The following is a 22,050-nucleotide window of genomic DNA, read 5'->3' on the forward strand; positions in this document are numbered from 1 at the left end:
GGCATAGATGCATCTTTCAACCATTTTCCACCTTAAAAATTTGGCATAAGTAAAGGCTTTGATTTCTGGATAAACAGATGGAAAAGGGGTCTTAGAAAACATCTACCAGAAAAAGTCTTAAAAGATATCAGAAATGCATCAAAACACAATAATGTTGACATAAACTAATATCAACAATTGTATTTAGTAATTGAAATTGTGTGCCTTCTGTAAGTTATATTGTCTTGTAATTCCGTTTCCAAAAACCCACATATCTTTAAAGGTGCTACATATGAGATTTTTTAAATTGTTGCTTTGTAATTTCAGAAAATGTCCATAATATATCTGGCACTAATAGTGGAATGATAGTGTTTCACAGTATTACTTACCCACCAGTGTTGTGATTGGCTGAGATATTCGCCTATTGATTTCTCCCGCCGGAGTGGCATCTGTTGTCAAACTGGGAAAGCTGTTCCAGAGGTTGCATGGCCTGTGTCCAGTGGGCGCTTTATGCACGTGTACAAAGCATTATGAATACCTTCCTAATATTGAGTTGCACCCCCCCTAGAACAGACTCTATTCATCGGGGCATGGATTCTACAAGGTGTCAAGTGTTCCACAGGTATGCTGGCCCATGTTGAATCCAATGCTTCCCACAGTTGTCAAGTTGGCTGCATGGCCTTTGGGTGGTGGACCATTCTTGATACACATGGGAAACTGTTGAGTGTGGAAAAACCCAGCAGCGTTGCAGTTCTTGACACAAACCAGTGCGCCTGGCACCTACTACCATATCCAAAGGCACTTAAATCTTTTGTCCTACCCTCTGAATGGCACACATACACAATCCATGTCTCAAGGCTTAAAAATCCATCTGTAACCTGTCTCCTCCCCTTTACTGATTTGAAGTGGAAGCCTAGCAGTTAAGAGCATTGGGCCAGGTCGCTGGTTAGAATCCCGAGCCAACTAGCTGAAAAATATGTTGATGTGCCCTTGAGCAAGGCACTCAACCCTAATTGCTCCTGTAAGTCACGCTGGATAAGAGCGTCTGCTAAGTGACTAAAATGTAAATGATTTAACAAGTGACATCAATAAGGGATCATAACATTCACCTGATCAGTCTGTCTTGGAAAGAGCAGGTATCCTTAATGTTTTGTACACTCGGTGTATATGGATATGACCAAGGATATCCACGTTTGAGACAAAAAGCTGGTCAGTTTTGCTGATCCAGCTCGGGATAGGTCGCTTTCTAAGCAGTATCTTTACAGCAAAGGGCAAGGGTTGCTTAGCGGTGTGCGTGCTCACTCCACCAGGGGTGTGGCGGCTGCTTGGGCATTGTTTAGGGGCATGATGATTGGTGATATCTGTGCTGCAGCGAGTTGTTGTTCCGCTTTGTGGTTTTATCGCTTGGATGTAACTGCTCCCAGTGTGGCTCATAGTCTTATGGCTGGGTCCGGGAGTGTGTGTTAGGCAGCGCACAGGTTGCGCATTTTATCTGAGTTACCACAATTCCCTGTGGGTTTGAAACTTGGGCTGCCTTGGGATGCAGCAGCGCGTAAAGTGTGCAATATCAAGGTTAGCACAGTTTCCTGTGGGTTTGAGCCTTGGGCTGCCTTGGCAGCGCGCAAGTAGACGGGTTCCTGCAGGTTTCCTGTGGGTTTGAGCCTCGGGCTGCCGTGGTTCATCGACTCTGGTCAATGATATGCAGTGCGCGTGTGTTCTTTACCAAGTCACGACAGATGTTCTGTTTTGGACTTGCGGTCCCTTGTACGTGTTCTGTCATTTCAGGCTCGCACTGTAAGTATTGTTCTTGGAACCTTTGGGTCTATGGATTTGGGCTGCAGTGGCAGCGTGTCAATATCCATAGCCAAGTTACAGCAGGTTCTGGTTCCCTATATGGGACTCTGACAGTTCAGGCCTCGTGAGGCTCTGACAGTTCAGGCTTTTCCGATAAGTGTTTGGGGAATAGGTGTCTTCTGTAACCCCTTTTTGGAGCCGGTGGGATCTGTGTGTGCTTGGGCTGTTGGTGGGCCTCCTAGTTTGGTACACTCTGAGCAGGCTTGGGGCGTGATTCTAAGTCCCCATAGTATGTTATACCGAGTGACCGACTGAAAGGGAACATACAGTTATGAATATACAGTGGGGGAAAAAAGTATTTAGTCAGCCACCAATTGTGCAAGTTCTCCCACTTAAAAAGATGAGAGAGGCCTGTAATTTTCATCATAGGTACACGTCAACTATGACAGACAAAATTAGAAAAAAAAATCCAGAAAATCACATTGTAGGATTTGTAATGAATTTATTTGCAAATTATGGTGGAAAATAAGTACTTGGTCACCTACAAACAAGCAAGATTTCTGGCTCTCACAGACCTGTAACTTCTTCTTTAAGAGGCTCCTCTGTCCTCCACTCGTTACCTGTATTAATGGCACCTGTTTGAACTTGTTATCGGTATAAAATACACCTGTCCACAACCTCAAACAGTCACACTCCAAACTCCACTATGGCCAAGACCAAAGAGCTGTCAAAGGACACCAGAAACAAAATTGTAGACCTGCACCAGGCTGGGAAGACTGAATCTGCAATAGGTAAGCAGCTTGGTTTGAAGAAATCAACTGTGGGAGCAATTATTAGGAAATGGAAGACATACAAGACCACTGATAATCTCCCTCGATCTGGGGCTCCACGCAAGATCTCACCCCGTGGGGTCAAAATTATCACAAGAACGGTGAGCAAAAATCCCAGAACCACACGGGGGGGACCTAGTGAATGACCTGCAGAGAGCTGGGACCAAAGTAACAAAGCCTACCATCAGTAACACACTACGCCGCCAGGGACTCAAATCCTGCAGTGCCAGACGTGTCCCCCTGCTTAAGCCAGTACATGTCCAGGCCCGTCTGAAGTTTGCTAGAGTGCATTTGGATGATCCAGAAGAGGATTGGGAGAATGTCATATGGTCAGATGAAACCAAAATATAACTTTTTGGTAAAAACTCAACTCGTCGTGTTTGGAGGACAAAGAATGCTGAGTTGCATCCAAAGAACACCATACCTACTGTGAAGCATGGGGGTGGAAACATCATGCTTTGGGGCTGTTTTTCTGCAAAGGGACCAGGACGACTGATCTGTGTAAAGGAAAGAATGAATGGGGCCATGTATCGTGAGATTTTGAGTGAAAACCTCCTTCCATCAGCAAGGGCATTGAAGATGAAACGTGGCTGGGTCTTTCAGCATGACAATGATCCCAAACACACCGCCCGGGCAACGAAGGAGTGGCTTCGTAAGAAGCATTTCAAGGTCCTGGAGTGGCCTAGCCAGTCTCCAGATCTCAACCCCATAGAAAATCTTTGGAGGGAGTTGAAAGTCTGTGTTGCCCAGCGACAGCCCCAAAACATCACTGCTCTAGAGGAGATCTGCATGGAGGAATGGGCCAAAATAACAGCAACAGTGTGTGAAAACCTTGTGAAGACTTAGACTTGTTTGACCTGTGTCATTGCCAACAAAGGGTATATAACAAAGTATTGAGAAACTTTTGTTATTGACCAAATACTTATTTTCCACCATAATTTGCAAATAAATTCATTAAAAATCCTACAATGTGATTTTCTGGATTTTTTCTTTCTCATTTTGTCTGTCATAGTTGACGTGTACCTATGATGAAAATTACAGGCCTCTCTCATCTTTTTAAGTGGGAGAACTTGCACAATTGGTGGCTGACTAAATACTTTTTGCCCCACTGTAACTACTGTTCCCTGAAGGAGGGAATTAGGTATAACATATTTTGGCCCTGCGCCATCAGGGGATTTGTGCTCGCTGAAGAGCGGAACTGAATTGAGGAAATGAATGCAAGCCCTGGTATTATAGCCAGGAAGGTGGGGCTGTATGTTTGTTAAACTTTCAAATCAATGGTTGTTGTTTGGCATACAATTTAAAGTGGGAAAAAACTGAGTCAAAGCATAATTCCGTTACCGTGGAATTGCCCGGTATCTTTGGGTGCAGGGCTCCAAATGCATAAAATGACAGAAGGAAAGGACCTTCATTCATTGGAAAATAGTATTGAAAAATGTAATGCATGCCAGATTGTAATGAATGAAATCTTTCAAGACTACATTCCAAACAGGGAGTGCTGAGTTGAGTAGCTGTGGTTTCCCAGATGTCTTCTTATAAGTGACTGCCTGAACCGGTTCCCCTAGGTGTTTCTATTATACTGGCCCAGTTATGTAACCATATTGTTCGTTGAGGGGTATAAATCAATAGCCTGATGTGGTGCCACAGGATCTATGGTTCAGGGTACATGTTATGTCAGTAAACAAGAAACACAGCATCTTTCTGCCTTCCCCACCCATCCATCAAATATGCCCTAGCTTTCAATTCAAAGAAATGGATTGTCAATTTGAAAGTGCCTTGAAGTTGGAAGCAGTAAAAAAAAAGACCTTTCCTAAGACCACTTTCAGAGATGTATTCCCACTGGTTTATCTACCAGGCAACACTCCTTTTGTCATGGCTTTCAGTATGTATTTTGCCATTGGTTTCCCTTTCCCCTCTGCAGTGGTGATGACCAGTGGGGACGGCATCGCCTTGCCCCAGAAGGTGCTGTTCCCCGCTGAGCGGCTCAGCCTGAAGTGGAACCAGGTCCACCGCATCGGATCAGGTCTCCAGAACCTGGGAAACACCTGCTTCCTCAACTCGGCTCTGCAGTGTCTCACCTACACAGCTCCCCTCAGCAACTACATGCTGTCCCGGGAGCACTCTAAAACATGTATGTGGAGAATAGAACCAGGGGCTCTTTTATTCATATTACATTTTCGTAATGCACACGCATAGCAGGAGAAGGTTAGAAAGAGAAATAAAATAAACAAAAGTAATATTTAGACAAAGAAGAGCGGCTTCAAATTGATCAAAGTGTATGTTGGTTCTTTGCTTAATGTCCCAGTGCAGTCAAGTTTTCCCCTGTGTTTTATATACATTTCCACACTATGAACTTGGAATAATACTGTGAAATTGTGAAAATTATGATAATTCCCTTTTTAATGTAAGAGCTGTTTGAAAAGACTGCCTGGAATATCTGCCTGTTTTGGTGGGCTGTTGTTTTGGCGACCAGGCGGTAAATTAGTTAATAGACCAATAAGAAACAGTTCCAAACCGTTTTGCCAATAACAGCTAGTTTTCAGTTTCCCCAGTTTCTTGCTTGAGAAATCACAGTAAGATACATAATTTTTACCCAGAAATGCTTTGAAATTGAGATAAAAATGGCTGCATTAGACCTTTTAATGCCTATTTCCTGATTGACCGCCTCTGTGTTGATGTTCAGGTCACGAACCTGGATTCTGTATGATGTGCACCATGCAGAATCACATCACCCAGGTCTTTGCCAACTCTGGGAATGTCATCAAGCCCATCGGAGTCCTCAATGAGCTCAAACGTGAGTGGTATTTACTTTGGAATCAGAGGGGGTGAACACTTTTGCACAATGTGGATAGGAATTAGTCTTTGTGCAAACGTGTTGAAAGCCATTACAGCTAACCAACCTGTCAGCAAAATAGTTTTCCCTCCAAAATTCGATGGAGAGTTGGGACTGCGTCACAGGTGCAGAATTCTGGGAAACCTAGTCAGCAAAATAGTTTTCCCTCCCAAAAATATAGAGTTGATGCTGTATTTTTTGGAGGGAAAACTGACAGGGTCAAAGTCTGTCATTTATTATGCAGCTTCTTCACCTGTCTACACCTCTATCACACCTGTGCAGGGATTGCAAAGCATTTCCGTTTCGGCAGCCAAGAGGACGCCCATGAGTTCCTGCGGTACACACTGGACGCTATGCAAAAGTCCTGCCTGCCTGGAAGCAAGTAGGTGTTTCACTGAAACTCACATATCATCTGACCCACATTTCACTTACAGCACAGAGTGAGACATGATTAATAAATCATGTTTCAGTGACCATCTCCTATACACTAGGGACCCTTAACTGACTTTAGGACGCCCTCCTCCCATGTAGAGTGGAGGGCTATTCTGCCCTCCAACAGGTTGACCCTACACTCTGCAAATTACTTTTGCTCTATTTCCTCTGCTGTTTCTTCCTCCTCAAAGGGCTAGGACATTGTGTCCCAATGAGAAATTAAATTAAGGCTATCTTGATTTAAATGATCCCGTGTGTACACATAGCAGGCAATTTCCTTTGAAGCTATTGGGAGTCGCTGATTAGCATCTTTAATGGTTTGACGTTTCCTTTTTCAACAGATTGGACAGGCAAACGCAGGCAACCAGTTTCATCCATCAAGTCTTTGGAGGGTATCTAAGGTCCAGAGGTACGCTTATTAGTGCTATTTAGCAGACGCTCTTATCCAGAGCGACTTACAGTTAGTGAGTGCATACATTTTTTTTTTTCATACTGGCCCCCCGTGGGATTCGAACCCACAACCCTGGCATTGCAAACGCCATGCTCTACCAACTGAGCTACACAGGACTTGAAGAAACTCTAAAAGTTCTTGAAATGTTCCGTATTGACTGACCTTCATGTCTTAAAGTAATGATGGACTGTTGTTTCTCTTTGCTTATTTGACCTGTTCTTGCCATAATATGGACTTGGTCTTTTACCAAATAGGGCTGTCTTCTGTATACCCCCCTACCTTGTCACAACACAACTGATTGTCTCAAACGCATTAAAAATTCCACAAATTAACTTTAAAGAAGGCACACATGTTAATGATCTATCTCATTAAGCTGGTTGAGAGAATGCCAAGAGTGTGCAAAGCTGTCAGGGCAAAGGGTGGCTATTATGAAGAATCTCAAATATAAAATATATTTTGATTTGTTTAACGCTTTTTTTGGTTACTACATGATTCCATATGTGTTATTTCATACTTTTGATGTCTTCACTATTATTCTACAATGTACAAAAAAAAATGAGTAGGTGTGTCCAAACTTTTGACTATCTCATCAAAAAAAGAAACGTCCTCTCACTGTCAACTGCATTTATTTTCAGCAAACTTAACATGTGTAAATATTTGTATGAACATAACAAGATTCAACAACTGAGACATAAAATGAACAAGTTCCACAGACATGTGACTAACAGAAATGGAATAATGTGTCCCTGAACAAATGGGGGGTCAAAATCAAAAGTAACAGTCAGTATCTGGTGTGGCCACCAGCTGCATTAAGTACTGCAGTGCATCTCCTCCTCATGGACAGCACCAGATTTGCCAGTTCTTGCTGTGAGATGTTACCCCACTCTTCCACCAAGGCACCTGCAAGTTCCCTGACATTTCTGGGGGAATGGCCCTAGCCCTCACCCTCCGATCTAACAGGTCCCAGGCGTGCTCAATGGGATTGAGATCCGGGCTCTTCGCTGGCCATGGCAGAACACTGACATTCCTGTCTTGCAGGAAATCACACACAGAACGAGCAGTATGGCTGGTGGCATTGTCATGCTGGAGGGTCATGTCAGGATGAGCCTGCAGGAAGGGTACCACATGAGGGAGGAGGATGTCTTCCCTGTAACGCACAGCGTTGAGATTGCCTGCAATGACAACAAGCTCAGTCCGATGATGCTGTGACACACCGCCCCAGACCATGACGGACCCTCCACCTCCAAATCGATCCCGCTCCAGAGTATAGGCCTCGGTGTAACTCATTCCTTCGAAGATAAACGAGAATCCGACCATCACCCCTGGTGAGACAAAACTGCGGCTCGTCAGTGAAGAGCACTTTTTGCCAGTCCTGTCTGGTCCAGTGACGGTGGATTTGTGCCCATAGGCGACGTTGTTGCCGGTGATGTCTGGTGAGGACCTGCCTTACAACAGGCCTACAAGCCCTCAGTCCAGCCTCTCTCAGCCTATTGCGGACAGTCTGAGCACTGATGGAGGGATTGTGCGTTCCTGGTGTAACTCGGGCAATTGTTGTTGCCATCCTGTACCTGACCCGCAGGTGTGATGTTCGGATGTACCAATCCTGTGCAGGTGTTGTTACACGTGGTCTACCACTGCGAGGACGATCAGCTGTCCGTCCTGTCTCCCTGTAGCGCTGTCTTGGGCGTCTCACAGTACGGACATTGCAATTTATTGCCCTGGCCACATCTGCAGTCCTCATGCCTCCTTGCAGCATGCCTAAGGCACGTTCACGCAGATGAGCAGGGACCCTGGGCATCTTTCTTTTGGTGTTTTTCAGAGTCAGTAGAAAGGCCTCTTTAGTGTCCAAAGTTTTCATAACTGTGACCTTAATTGCCTACTGTCTGTAAGCTGTTAGTGTCTTAACGACCGTTCCACAGGTGTATGTTCATTAATTGTTTATGGTTCATTGAACAAGCATGGGAAACAGTGTTTAAACCCTTTGCAATGAAGATCTGTGAAGTTATTTGGATTTTTACGAATTATCTTTGAAAGACAGGGTCCTGAAAAAGGGACATTTCTTTTTTTGCTGAGTTTAAATATTTTTTGCTGTGTGTGTGTGTATATATATATTTTAATCAGAACCCTGTCTATATTTATTTTACTGACGCAGATACAAGCATTGCTTGCTTTTTGGAGTATTAGACTAGGTATCTGTAAAGCACTATGTGACAACTGCTAATGTAAAGAAACTTTATAAAATACATTTGATTGATATACTTTGTTTGCTGCTGTACACCATTTAGAACACCATTTAGATGACTTTGTCATATTTGTTAATAGGTAAGATTATCTAATAATTGTCTCTATGCTGTCTTTTTACAGTAAAATGTTTAAACTGCAAAGCAGTCTCTGACACGTTTGACCCTTATTTGGATGTCGCTTTGGAAATAAAGGTAACAGTGAACTACCTTTCATGCTGTACAATGGGGAAGCCAGTCAAACCTTTTGGTGTCTTTCTAAGAATGCATCATTGACAGTTGTCATCCATGTTACCTTTCAGACTGCTCCCAGTATCACCAAAGCTCTGGAGCAGTTTGTTAAGCCTGAGCAGCTAGATGGAGAGAATGCCTACAAATGCACTAAGTGAGTATATCTGTATTCATTTATTGGTAATCTCAGCATAGTGCTGCCTAAACCAGTGTTATTGCAACCTAGTGAACTGCGTGTTTAGTTTCCTCGTTTCATGGTTTTTATAACTGCTCCAACTGTGTTTGTGCAGGTGTAAGAAGATGGTTCCAGCCTCTAAGAGATTCACCATTCACCGCAGCTCCAACGTGCTCACCATCTCACTGAAGCGCTTCGCCAACTACAACGGGGGCAAGATTGCTAAGGTAAGTTCAGAGAACATTATTAGTAACAGAAACATTAACCACTTCTTTAAGACAAACAGTTGTACAGGTCACATTTTTACTGAAAGCTTTAATTGTAGATCTCATCTGACATTGCCTTGCTCTCTCTCCCTTAGGACGTGAGGTATCCTGAGTGCCTGGACCTGCGTCCATTCATGTCTCAGTCCCACGGGGAGCCTCAGGTCTATGTGCTCTACGCTGTCCTGGTGCACTCTGGCTTCAGCTGTCACGCTGGACACTACTATTGCTACGTCAAGGTAAGCCCCAACATAGACACAAAACCACTGTTAAGACTGCTCCCAAACACACAATCAATCAATGAGAGAGCTTGATTAAAACCCCCAAGCGAATAAGCCTCTCACCACTTCTATGTAAGCCTGATGTATTTGATTACACCTGTCTTCTACAGGGGGTGATGGTAATGGTTACTATGGTGTCAGTGTGACGTACTGTATGTTTGTGGGATGCATGTCTATAATAGTTTCTCTCCTCTTTCTCCTTCCCTTCTTTCTCTGTCAGGCTAGCAACGGCCAGTGGCACCAGATGAATGACTCCTCTGTGTCGGTCAGTGACATCAGATCAGTCCTCAACCAGCAGGCTTACGTCCTCTTCTACATCAGGTGAGTAGCTAGCTCCCATTCACTCGTTTGAATGGTGAAAAATATATCTGAGCCTTGTAGCATTACGTCTGTTTCTAAAATGAATTCTGCTTGACGATGCAATAGTCCTGTGCAGGTTTTCCCTTTTTTGTTTAGAAAGATGTCTTTTAGTGGTTGAGTTTTTTTCTTCTGTGATGGGTGCTGCCTGTTCTGGCCACCAGGTCACCTGATCTGAAGAACGGAGGGGACTACAACCACATGAGTCGGCCCCCCGGACAGTCTTCCCCCCGCCCCATCCTCACACCCCGGGTCAACATTGGGCCACGACACACCAACACTGGCTTCATAGGGCCACAGCTGCCCCCACACATGGCCAAGGTACAGCCTCCACACACACACACACCAGCCTCTGCACAATCGTCTGTTCAAAAGTAAGATGTGTAATAACTGTATTTTTTCCCCAGAACACCTTTCACATCAATGGGAACGGCTCCCTAAGGGACTACCCCTCTGGCTCTAAGCCCAGCACCAGCAGTGGCGTCAGCAGCAGCAGCATGGGCAAGACTAGCTACGGCCTGCTCTCTTCGTCGTCTTCCTCCTCCTCCTCCTCCTCTCATCCTCTCAGCCATCCCACAGGCATCCCTGACACTGCCAAGCGTCAGAAGCTCTCCTTCTTCATCGGTCAGGGCAAACAGAGCCGCCCCTCCTCATCATCCTCTTCCTCCTCTTTCGCCAAGCCGTCCTCCTGCTCTTCGTCACAGTTTACCTCAGACATGCCCGCGCCCCGGGCTCCTCACGTTAACGGCACGCCCTCCGGTAACGGCAACGGTCACGGAGCCTCGTTCCTGGTGCCGTACGGCCAGGAGTCATCGGAGGAGTCGGACCAGGAGGGAGGCAGCGGTCTGGAGAACGGCACGGCCAAGCCTCACGTTAACGGGAGGAAGGGAGGAACCGTCTACGGCCCCGTCCCCAGAGTTCTGGCCCTCAAGACCAACGGCATCAGTAACAGCCAGGCCACCATGCACCATAATGGGTCCGAGGCCAACGGGACTAAAGGCTTCTCCAAACTCAGCCAGATTGGACATCAGAACGGACACCACAAAGTCAATGGCATCAAACACCTGGAGAAGGTACTTATAATCAGTCAAGACACACAAACATATTTTAAATACTTTACTTGAATCCACAAATCACATTGCGTTTGCAGAAGGATTCACACACATAATCACCTGTGTATTATCTGTGTGTCTGTTGTGCAGGTCAACGGCAGCGGTCATGTAATGTCTCCTGGGTTGGGTCCCAGCATTTCTAATGGGGCGGAGTCTCACCACAGTGGCCCAAGGTGAGTGTTATGCCTCGTGCACACCGGTTGCGTCAAACTATGCGTTCTGGCAGAAGTCTGTTCATTTCATTGGGAGGCAATCTGCACTGCTGCGACTCATCTGCCGGACTAGGTTGCGGTGCATGGGACTGTGTGCAATGTGTCACACGTGTTGCTTTGCCGTGCGGTACCAGTAGTAAACCACCAAAGAAGTTGCTAATGTGTAGCGTGATACTTTTTGTTGTGATGCGGCGCATGGATTGGGAAGATGTACCGTACGGCAATAACCTGTGTGCACGCAGCGTTAGATTATGTTTTGCCTATTTTGTTTTATCAGATTCTCTCATGATCATTTTGATATACACTTTGTTAAAGAATGTTATTGATGTACTTGTTTTTTTTTTTTTTCAGCAATGAGGTGTATAGCGCCAACCCCAGCCAGGCCAGCACCTCTCAGAGCCTGCAGAGTGCAGACAGCGACAGCCACATCTCCCCGACACCAGAGAAAAGGACTAAAACTCACTCTGACCCCCTCCCTCACCACGCACCATCAACCGCTGCTAACCCGCCATCCTCATTGGCAGATGTTGGCGCTAAGCCACCTACCGATGCCTTGAGGGAATCCAGCTCCACCTCCAACCCTGGGGCCTTACCCCTCCAGCCCAACCCCCGCTCCCTCAGCACCCCAGTCTCCTCCCAGCCTCTCTCTGGACCAGGCCTGGGGGCCATAAAAGGCCTAGGAGCACCACACAGCAGATCTGGGGAGGACGTCAGGGAGATCGAGAACAGCCCAGCAGCAGGGGTGGATGGACGGCTGGACGGCAAGACCAGCTCCAGAGAGGGAAGAGACCGGATGTATTCTTCCGATCGGAATAAGGAGAAAGACGGGTTGAACTCTTCTGATCGAGATAAGGAGAGAGACCGACTATATTCTTCGGACCGTGATAGGGATCGAGAGCGGCTTTACTCTTCTGACCGGGATAAAGACGGAGAAAGGAATAGGTACCACCGTGACAGGAGCCGTGAACGCAACTGGGACCGTGACTCAGACCGCTATCGACACCGGCGGGACCACCGAGACCGAGAACACCACCGGTCGTACCGTGATCGCTCGGCCAGCCGGGACAGACACCGGGACTGGGAGTGTGAGCGTCGCTGGGAGAGGAACGCCTACCACCCCAGAGACCGGGACAGGGACCGCTGCCACCACCACCACCACTACCACAGACCCAGAGAGAACAGGGAGAGGGAAAGGAGGGAGCACAGCCTTCCTCACAGAGAGGAGCCTCACGGACGCTCGAGGTGGAGGGAGGAGAGGGGTGAAGGTAAGAGGGGTTACTACCCTTCACAGGAGGAGACCCCACTGAGCTCCATCACCAAGGCCAGTCAGTCCCCCCCTCGCCCAGACCTCTCCCCAGCCAGACCAGCCCTGGAGAAACGACCCGAGCCTCTGAGAGAGGACAGCTCTGAGGAGCGTCGGGACAAGAAACATAAGAAGAGCAAGAAGAAGAAGTCCAAGGACAAAGAGAGGCATGGAGAGAATGGGTAAGGCCGTCTTTTCTTTCTAAGTGTATTTTATTGCCTCCACAATAATAGAGAAGGTGCCAGAGAAATTAGTTCAGTTGTTACTTTAACCCTGACCTGGGTGTTCTTTCTTCCAGGACCTCTAGCGTGGATTCCTCTGACAGGGCTGCTGACGGCAGCAGGTACTCCAAACACAAGAAGAAGAAAAGGACGAGGAGGCACGACACGGAGGACGAGAAGTCGGGGGGTGAGACCCGCTCTACCCAGAGTTCCGAGGGGCACCGCGACCCCAACGCCCCCTGGGTGGGTCGCAGGGCGAACAGCAGCGACAAGGAGAGGGCGAGCAGGAAGCGACGTTACCAGGACGATGATGGCTATGACAACAGCTACCCCGAGAAACGCCATCGCTCTGATGACCACGAAAAAGACCGCTCCTCCTCTCGCAATGGATCACCAACAGCAACCCCTCACAACGCATCACACCACAACCTCAACGGGCACACAGGTAAGAAAAGAGCTGATTTAGATGATGGACCATACAATGGTTTCTATAGATATCAGGTCCAGTCATTTCTTTTCAGTTTGTCACTGTTCATCAATAATTTTGACCATAATGTTTTTCTGTTGTAGGTAATTGCTTCAGTCGACCCAATGGAAACTCCCACGGATGTTCTACCAATGGACTGTACAATGAATTACCTTAGACATTAGATTTTCTCTGTTTTGACCGGAGAGCAACAGAACAATGTAAGTATCTTTCTTTTATGTCTGTCTTACTCTGAGAATCTCTATGCTTGACTATGCGTGCTTATGAATGGAAACAGTAGCCGGTTTCAACTTATCTTCTTCATTGTCTACATACTGTAATGGGACTGTATGCAAACATAACACATCTCTCCCCTCTCTCCCATTGCAGACTTGGAATACTGTAAAAATCAACCTTTATGGAAAAGTGAAATGCAACAGGAATGTCATCCCAAATATTTGAACGTGGTGCTGACTTATTGGGAATATACTGTATTTTTACCACACTAAATGTTTTAAAGATTCTATTAGATTCTTTTTTAAAGAGTTCTGGGTTTTTTCTCGGTAAACACTTGTCACTCAATGGACATTTATGATAAATAATTAATATATACACGTGTAAACAAAAAAGAAGCCTGGAGCTTAACCATCTCAACTGCTGCTCAGTGGAAGACTCAGGACTTTGTTAAAATGAGACTTATTCCTCTTCAGAGAACTGATCCACTTGGTTAAATAATCGAATAAGAACTGAAGGGGGGGGAAACTGTTTTTGTTGCCTAGGTAATGACCTGTTTTGATATGACTTCAGTTGGCTGCAAGTTTATCACCATTATCCACATATCTTTATGGCTGGAGTTGTTGGTACCAAACTGTTTTCGCTTTGATGAAAAGAAAATGGAGGGAAACGTTATGGAGGAGTGAGTACCGTCTGGAAGAGAATGAGCTGGCCCAGGCCCCATGCGGCTGGGCGGTTGTGACTACGTGTGCACTTAACACCACCACATCTACCCTGACAGACATGAGGACATTGCCAGCTCTTTGTTGCTTTCGATTGACTTTTTTTCTCTCTTTCTAAAGGCTACAATTCTCTCTCAACCCGTCACTGGAGAAGATTCCCTCCCTCTGCATCCTCCTCTTTACTCGCTTTCACTGAGATATCATTTCTATCCTTAACTCATTGAAGGATTTTAAAAAGGATAATAATAATCATGTTATCGCTTATGGCTGTGGACCTGTTAGTTTTTATTTTGTTTTTTTGCGCCCAAAAGAGTACTGTGAATTTAATTTTGAACTGTACTATCAGTTATTTTTTTATACATTAAAACAGTCCTGTATCAGGAATACCAATAGAGAATTTATTTTTTTGTTTTAGAATTCCCACAACATAATTTAGACCTTGTTCTATGGACATAAGTCAGTAAAATGGGTATGATGGTTTGCTTTTGGTCTGCTTGGATGGCTTCGTTTTTTTCTACCTAAAAAGACCAAAAAATGTAAATGGTTATGTTAATACCTTTTCTAGTTCTACAATAGCATGTCAAATGTATACATTGTACAAGGTATATAAAACGCCTTAATACATTTGTTAATGTCATTGTTATTATTTTTGTTTCCATATTTTGTTTGTTGGAGTGAATGCTGTTGATTGATTGGGCATGTACACGCAGATGGGAAAAGTTTCCACTATTTTATTGGACGGATGGAGTAATTTCTGACTTTTGGTAAAAAAAGAATGCATATGAGTGATTGTTTAATTGGTTGCTTAGATAAACTGAAAAACTTTGTGGATTCAGGGCTAACAGTGGTTAGGTAATTTTTCATATTGTTTCCAGGTTACACAATGACAGTGTGGGAGTTCAAAACAGGACCTGGGTACATATTTCTTTTCCACACACAATACAGACAGTGAAGCTATAACCTAAAGACTAGATTGGTGGGTAGGTATCAGACTGGTCAGTTACACAGGAGAAGCTCTGGTCATATTTTATTCAAAATCCTCATAACATTTCAAAGGCTGCTGTAACATTGAGATTTTCTTGCGCTTTTACACAACTTTTGACTTGTTAAAGTTTCATCTGTCAGTCTCACAACGGGGCGTTGTAGATCCAAACCTTAGGGCTCTATTCAATCAGTATCGCTGAAGCGTTAGACATTGCGCTCTATAAATTGAGGTCATTTCCAATTGAGCCGACATATGCAGCGTTTACCGTGAATGCAGTCTGCTAACGCAGGAACATTGCCATTTAATTTAAATCACGCTGTAACGCTGACTTCCGAGATACAGATTGAATAGAGCCACTAGTGAGGACTTTTCAACTTGACACCTTCCAATGCAAAACCCAGCTGGCTTGGCTGTTACATTTATCTGTTTATTTTAGAAATGAGGAATTGTTTTGTTGGAGTTGAGGGTTTCTTCCACTGCAGTATGTAATCTGTAATGCTCATTGCTCAACTTTGAAATGTGAACAAACGGGTGTAGGCTAGCCATACATAACCTTTTACATGCTACAGAAACAAACTATGTACAGTGTATATATAATGTAAAGGGGAAAACACTTTTGTAATTAGAGAAAATAAATATGAAAAACAAATGTATAGCAGTGGACTTCGAATCAATACATAAACTAGCTTTGAATAACTGTCAGACAAACTTGACTATGTATTATTAATACAGTATATTATAGCTCTTCAGGAATTCACATTGACCTTACATAGACCATAGTGATATCTCTAACATTAACTGACTACAACCGGGTATCCCATTTGTAAAACAAAGAGGAATGAAAACAAATCCTTATTGTACAGTATTTGTTTCGGGGTGAAAATCTGACCAGCTGATTCATCAAGTTTGAGGCTGTTCTGACATTGAAATCATACTCAACTCACCCACTAGAGGGCAATGTGGAGCTAGCCACGAAGGCCATGTTTCTTCCAGCCTGCTTAGATGGCTGGGGAAAGCTCAGTCTGTATGGGGATATTGGGGAGGCAAACACACAGCTTCATACATAATGCACAGACCATTGCTGTTTCTCATTGTGTGTCCTTCACAATACAGTACATTAATACTTTATAGAATGTACAGTTATGTGCATTGCATTCACAGATGCATCTGAAAAGAAACATAACCAAAATGTCAAGTGCCCTTCCCCATCTTGTCCTTTATCCATACTGATGAAGTGTAGAGGTGTTGTATGCAAAGTCAATTCCCCACTACATCTGGATCCCCTTGTCTCTGCTGTGGTAACGTAGCCATGTCTCCTGTCCCTGGGCTGAGCGTGTGAGACATCCCCCCCCCCCCCCCAACAGGGGTCTATGATAGGGTTGGTGTGGTCAGGTTCTCCTCCTCACTTCTTATTGGCTATCCTCCGCTTCCTGGTGGCTAGCATGTCATAGAAAGGATCCCTGCTGATGCTTGCTCTGCAGAAAGAGAGATGGATTGGTTATGAAAAATAAACAATGGTTATTGTATATTACAGTAGTCTGTGTAGGCCTTCATGAGCAGGTGTGGGAATAGTTTCCCCAGCTTTACTATATTCAGTATCATCAGTTCACATTCTAACCTACATTGTCATCCAAGGAAAACATTGCAATTGGTTTCATATTTTTCAGCCTCCTCTGAAGGAGTACCTCTATCAACAGAGATGTAACACAATAAAGCTGTCTCTTTGGTACATTAGTGCAGACTCTGTAGACTGTGATACACCCCCATATTCCCTTGAAGACTGCAGAGGGAAAAGCCATAGCGGTCCATTAAATTACTGAGAAAAGCCTTGCGTCCAGTCTGAGTGGGTTGTTGTTTTCTCTCTTTCACACACACACACACAAACCCCAACGGGACAGTAATAGGGTTGAGTAATTCACTGCTTTCCCGGCAGTAGGAACACAGGACATGCTGAGATGGCCGTTCTGTGTGTGTCTCATGCTGACCACAGAGGAGACTACCTAAAGCTGAGTCAGGGTACAGAGAGTGTGTGTGAGCTAAAGCAACCCTGGCCTGTTCTGCACACAGTCTGTCACCCTGTCCCACAGTCTCACAGCTACAACAACACAATGAAGAGTTCTATAAACTTCACCTACAGCTGTGATTTCATACAGGACTGGTGTGCACTAGGATAGGCACTGGTTTCCCACTGTAAACTCCCTTTCCAACACCCCATCTAAAGTTATGATAATTGTAGAACTGAAGTTGACATTATCATGTCTCCCTGTCAAATCTCCTTAACTGTATGGCATTCACTTCATCCAAACAAGCTTGCCAGTAAGGTTGTGGAACGAGCAGAAAAATCCATTTTGTTGGTTCTAATGGAAACCGAGCCGTCAATTGCTAATGGTGTTGCTATATCGTCATGCCTGATTAGAGTATCATATAATATGATTTCCGCCTCAGATATTGATCATTGGAAAGCTCAGCTGAGAGGAGCTATGATCAATCACCCTCTGGATCCATTTTAACAGAGCACTTCTATAATTATTTTTCTCCTTAACTAGACAGCATTTGTGTATGATAAATAGTGTGGATTTGGCAAAAACACTAAGTGGAACGAATTGAGGCAGAATGCCAGAGAAAGAGAGTGTAGTGCGTGCTTGTCTTTTAGCTCTCATGTCTATAGGCTAATCTAGAGGGCTTTATCAAACGGAAACCCATTTAACCCCCAGAGAGTCCAGTCTTATCTACCGCACACTGTGAGAAAGTTAGCCTCTCAGCCATATGCGTTAGTGTGGGACTGTCACACAGTTACATCAAAGCGTTCACACATGGGAAGAAACACATGGTCATAGTGGTATTTGTGGGAAGACAAATGTATCTTCAAAGAAGCGTCAGTGAATACATACATACTGGTGTAAACCTAGCTTTGTCATTGAATCATGGTGAGTTGAGAGCCACTGGTGTCTCGTAGCAGATTCTTGGTTGTGTTTACATGGTGGGCAAAAACCTTAGGTGGGTTACAGCGAAAACGTACTTGATGGATTTGATCCACTCCTCTTTCTCCTCTGTGGTGGGCGCTGATATCCTGTACACTGTGTGGTTGCCCTCGACGACCCGGCCGTCCGCCTCCGTCTTACACGCCTTGATCAACGAACCCTTGTGGTTGGGGTTGTAGAGCTCGAAACAGTTCTGATTGGATGACAGGGTTAGAGAGAGGGAGAGAGAAAGAGAAAGAGAGAAATAATTAGCTAGGGTGAATATTCAAATGGAAAGTACACAGAGACTTTAAGTATCCAGTTCATTTTATTAGCCCCTTTTCAGGAATTGTTTTCTTTCCATATTTTGGGGAACTTACAGGTTTCCTGGGCTCATCCACCTCTCTTATACTAAGGTTCTCTAGAGGAATGATCCCACGAGGTTCCTTGTCCTGCAGACAACACAAAGAACACATTATTCAATACATGATTTAATATGTAAACACACTGCATATAGTTAAAGGTCAATTGATTTGTGCAGCTGCCCTTACATAAACAAATTTGTTGTGGCAAACTTCCCGCAAGTTTGTGGCAAATTTGTGTGCCACAACTGTTTGCCAGAAGCCAGTTTTTTTGGTAAGGGTGGTTCAATAAGTACAAACAATGTTTTATACACATAAGGGTGTATAAATCAGTCATACTCGGACAGGAGGCCTAAGTAACTTCCTAACTGTACACAGTCTGTAGCCTATACACGTTACAACTGTACTATACTTGTCACACCCTGGCTCGGGGACTCATTATGTTGAGCCAGGGTGTGTTCATTCTATGTTTTCTGTTTCTTTGGTGGGTGATCTAGGTTGTCTATTTTCTATGTTTGCCGGTGTGACTCCCAATCAGAGGCAACGAGTGTCAGCTGTCGGCTGGTTGTCTCTGATTGGGAGCCATATTTAATCTGTCTGTTTTTCTTTCGGGTTGTGGGATTTTGTTCGTGTGTGTTCGTGTTGTACCATAGACGTCACGCATTCGTTGTTTATTGTTTTGTTCGTGTGAGCATTTAATAAATAGAATATGTTCACTCGCAACGCTGCGCCTTGGTCTCCCTCATTAGACGATCGTGACAGAAAATCCCACCAGTACCAGACCAAGCAGCGTGAGGAGGAGAGAGGAAGGACCTGGGATCAGTGGAGTAGGAGTTTCGGCTGGGCCCCGCTAAGTGAAGAGAAGAGAGGCTGGTCTATGGAGCAATGGATCAAGAGCTTCGACTGGGTCAAGCCCATTGAGGAGCTGAGTGACGAGGGTTGGAGACAGAGGAGCGAGAGGTGGGCGAGAACGATGGAGGCCTGGCCCACGGGGAGGAGAGACCCCCAGAACATTTTTAGGGGGGGGCTCACGACGTGGACGACGGGGCAGCAGGAGGCCGCGAGGGAGCGGTCCAGCGGGTGTGAAGAGGAGGCCGCCAGGTTAAGGGGGCCACTGGTCACAGAGGAGAGGGAAAGTGTGGAGGCACGGCGAGAGGTACTGGGGTGTGTTACCAGTCCGGTCCGGCCCGTTCCTGATCCCTGCGTAGGGCCAGTGGTGTGTGTCCCCAGTACGGTCCGGCCTGTTCCTGTTCCTGTTCCTCGCATCGAGCCTGTGGTGCGTGTCGTCAGCCCGGCCCGGCCTGTTCCTGCTTCCCGCACCGAGCCTATGGTGCGCGTCGCCAGCCCGGCCCGGCCTGTTCCTGCTCCCTGCACCAAACCTGTGGTGCGCGTCGCCAGCCCGGTCCGGCCCGTTCCTGCTCTCCGCACCAAGTCTGTGGTGCGCGTCGCCAGCCAGGCCTGGCCTGTTCCTGCTCCCCGCACCAAACCTGTGGTGCGCGTCGCCAGCCCGGCCCGGCCTGTTCCTGCTCCCCGCACCAAGTCTGTGGTGCGTTTCGTCAGCCCTGTCCGGCTCGTTCCTGCTCTCCGCACCAAGTCTGTGGTGCGCGTCGCCAGCCCATTCCGGTCCATTCCTGCTCCACGCACCAAGCCAGGGGTGTGTATCGTCAGCCCGGTCCGGTCCGTTCCTGTTCCACGCACCAAGCCAGGGGCGCGTGTCGTCAGTCCGGCTCCGGCCAGCGGGGCTAGACAGGACCAGGGGTACTTTGGGGGGTTGGAGAGGAAGTGGGGATCAAGCCCGGAGCCGGAGCCGCCGCCGAGGAGGAATGCCCACCCAGCCCTCCCCTGTTTTTGCTCGTATTTAGGCGCGGTCGCAGTCCGCGCCTTTAGGGGGGGGTACTGTCACACCCTGGCTCGGGGACTCATTATGTTGAGCCAGGGTGTGTTCATTCTATGTTTTCTGTTTCTTTGGTGGGTGTTCTAGGTTGTCTATTTTCTATGTTTGCCGGTGTGACTCCCAATCAGAGGCAACGAGTGTCAGCTGTCGGCTGGTTGTCTCTGATTGGGAGCCATATTTAATCTGTCTGTTTTTCTTTCGGGTTGTGGGATTTTGTTCGTGTGTGTTCGTGTTGTACCATAGACGTCACGCATTCGTTGTTTATTGTTTTGTTCGTGTGAGCATTTAATAAATAGAATATGTTCACTCGCAACGCTGCGCCTTGGTCTCCCTCATTAGACGATCGTGACAATACTGTTATTGTTCACACACAGGTCACACAGAGTAGAGTACCTAGGGGAGAAGTAACCCAATCCTACAGTGGATTTCTATTGTGTCTGGGAGGCTCTGCAGGATGGGAGTCTGGGGGTAGTCTGGAAGCTGAGGAGACCTTGAGGAACAGAACAGAACAGAACAGCCCCCCTGTCGTCCCCAGTCTTTCTCTTAATGAGAGAACACAGCAGGGATGGGATGCCCGGGGACTGGACTGGGCTGGGGGCTCAGTGCTGGGGGGTGGGCTCTAAGCAGTGTGTGTGTGTTGGTTTGTGTCTACGTGTGTGTGTCAACGTGTGTGTGTGTCTATGTGTAGGGTAATGGGGGAGGGGTCTGGGCTAGGCCAGATATGCAACAGACCTCCCAGATGTTTTCCATGCATCGTGTTAATTGCTGGACCGGAGTGCATTTAGGTCAAAGGTCCGGGCTGCATCTTCTACAGACTGGCTGTGGCGAGGCTGACTGGCTACGAAGGGCATACAATAGCCACTCTCTGACTGTCTGCCTATGATGTCTCTCTCTTTCTCTTTAAGTCTCTCTTTCTCTCATACAGATAAGGGTTTCCACAGTATTGATAAAACCACACGCTAACTTACTGTTGTGTATTCAAAGTAGTACAGGCAGTTGTCAGTCAGAATGAACCACCGTCTCTTCCAGGTCTTCACTCTTCCACCTGTAGAGAAACATACCAGACATGTTGAGTAACAACATAGTAACATCCTCACAGAGAGAGAGAAGAGCAAATGGCCAAGCCATGCGGAGAGGCAGTGTTGTAGGCTACACAGCCAATGAGGTGATACTGTTAGTATTGCAGATAGAAATGTAATGTTTAGAGTTGGCATGATTCCCTATATTCTACATACGCAATACATTTCTATCTGAATGTTCTGTAATGTTGCCACCGCCTGAATAGACCCCAGCGCTACATGTGGATACTAATCACTTGGGCCTATACAATACTATAGAAAAGCAACTACAAGGGTGTAAGATGCAGGCTGCTTAGTGTCGACATTTAAGCAACCAGCAAAGCCTTTCTCACAGACACATTTCAATGCAAACTGCAACAGAAATTATGCATATTTCCATTGAGACTCAATGTTGAGACAGACAGACTAGCCTATAGCCCAGCCCATAGTCCTTAGGAGGAGTGCCCTAACCCTATCCTATCCTAACCCTCCTACACCCCACCCTTCCCTCCACCCCTACCCCTCCACGTGCCACATCTGGTTCTGATCAGCATTCTGCCCATTAGGCTGATTCAATCAGGGGTCCAATATTCCCCCCCAGCCTCCCCTCCCCCTCCCCAGAGGGCCCTGAGTAGTGCGAGGTATTGCTTGTGAA

The 22,050-nt window shown here is 46.1% G+C and overlaps 2 protein-coding genes across 2 annotated transcripts in view; one reads left to right on the plus strand and one right to left on the minus strand.

The window, feature by feature from the left end:
- Positions 1–14,762, plus strand: part of usp42 (ubiquitin specific peptidase 42) — an 18,525-nt gene extending 3,763 nt beyond the window's left edge. Inside the window, exons 3-18 of the mRNA XM_084141800.1 lie at positions 4,525–4,734; positions 5,287–5,397; positions 5,719–5,818; positions 6,210–6,277; positions 8,684–8,754; positions 8,862–8,944; positions 9,081–9,192; positions 9,327–9,467; positions 9,730–9,830; positions 10,031–10,187; positions 10,274–10,939; positions 11,069–11,151; positions 11,542–12,675; positions 12,792–13,159; positions 13,285–13,401; positions 13,571–14,762. Of these exons, the coding sequence (XP_083997926.1) occupies positions 4,525–4,734; positions 5,287–5,397; positions 5,719–5,818; positions 6,210–6,277; positions 8,684–8,754; positions 8,862–8,944; positions 9,081–9,192; positions 9,327–9,467; positions 9,730–9,830; positions 10,031–10,187; positions 10,274–10,939; positions 11,069–11,151; positions 11,542–12,675; positions 12,792–13,159; positions 13,285–13,358 (3,479 nt within the window). The 3' untranslated portion in view covers positions 13,359–13,401; positions 13,571–14,762. The remainder of the gene's footprint in view (positions 1–4,524; positions 4,735–5,286; positions 5,398–5,718; positions 5,819–6,209; positions 6,278–8,683; positions 8,755–8,861; positions 8,945–9,080; positions 9,193–9,326; positions 9,468–9,729; positions 9,831–10,030; positions 10,188–10,273; positions 10,940–11,068; positions 11,152–11,541; positions 12,676–12,791; positions 13,160–13,284; positions 13,402–13,570) is intronic.
- A 384-nt stretch (positions 14,763–15,146) lies between these two features.
- The window catches only part of LOC311100830 (cytohesin-3-like), a 28,217-nt gene continuing 21,313 nt past the window's right edge, over positions 15,147–22,050 (minus strand). The window contains exons 10-13 of the mRNA XM_084141803.1: positions 21,306–21,382; positions 18,462–18,533; positions 18,141–18,295; positions 15,147–16,596 (exon numbers count right to left, since the gene is read on the minus strand). Coding sequence (XP_083997929.1) covers positions 16,524–16,596; positions 18,141–18,295; positions 18,462–18,533; positions 21,306–21,382 — 377 coding nt within the window. The 3' untranslated portion in view covers positions 15,147–16,523. The remainder of the gene's footprint in view (positions 16,597–18,140; positions 18,296–18,461; positions 18,534–21,305; positions 21,383–22,050) is intronic.

Source organism: Coregonus lavaretus (assembly GCF_964263955.1).
Source record: "Coregonus lavaretus genome assembly, chromosome: 25".
Classification (NCBI taxonomy): domain Eukaryota; kingdom Metazoa; phylum Chordata; class Actinopteri; order Salmoniformes; family Salmonidae; genus Coregonus; species Coregonus lavaretus.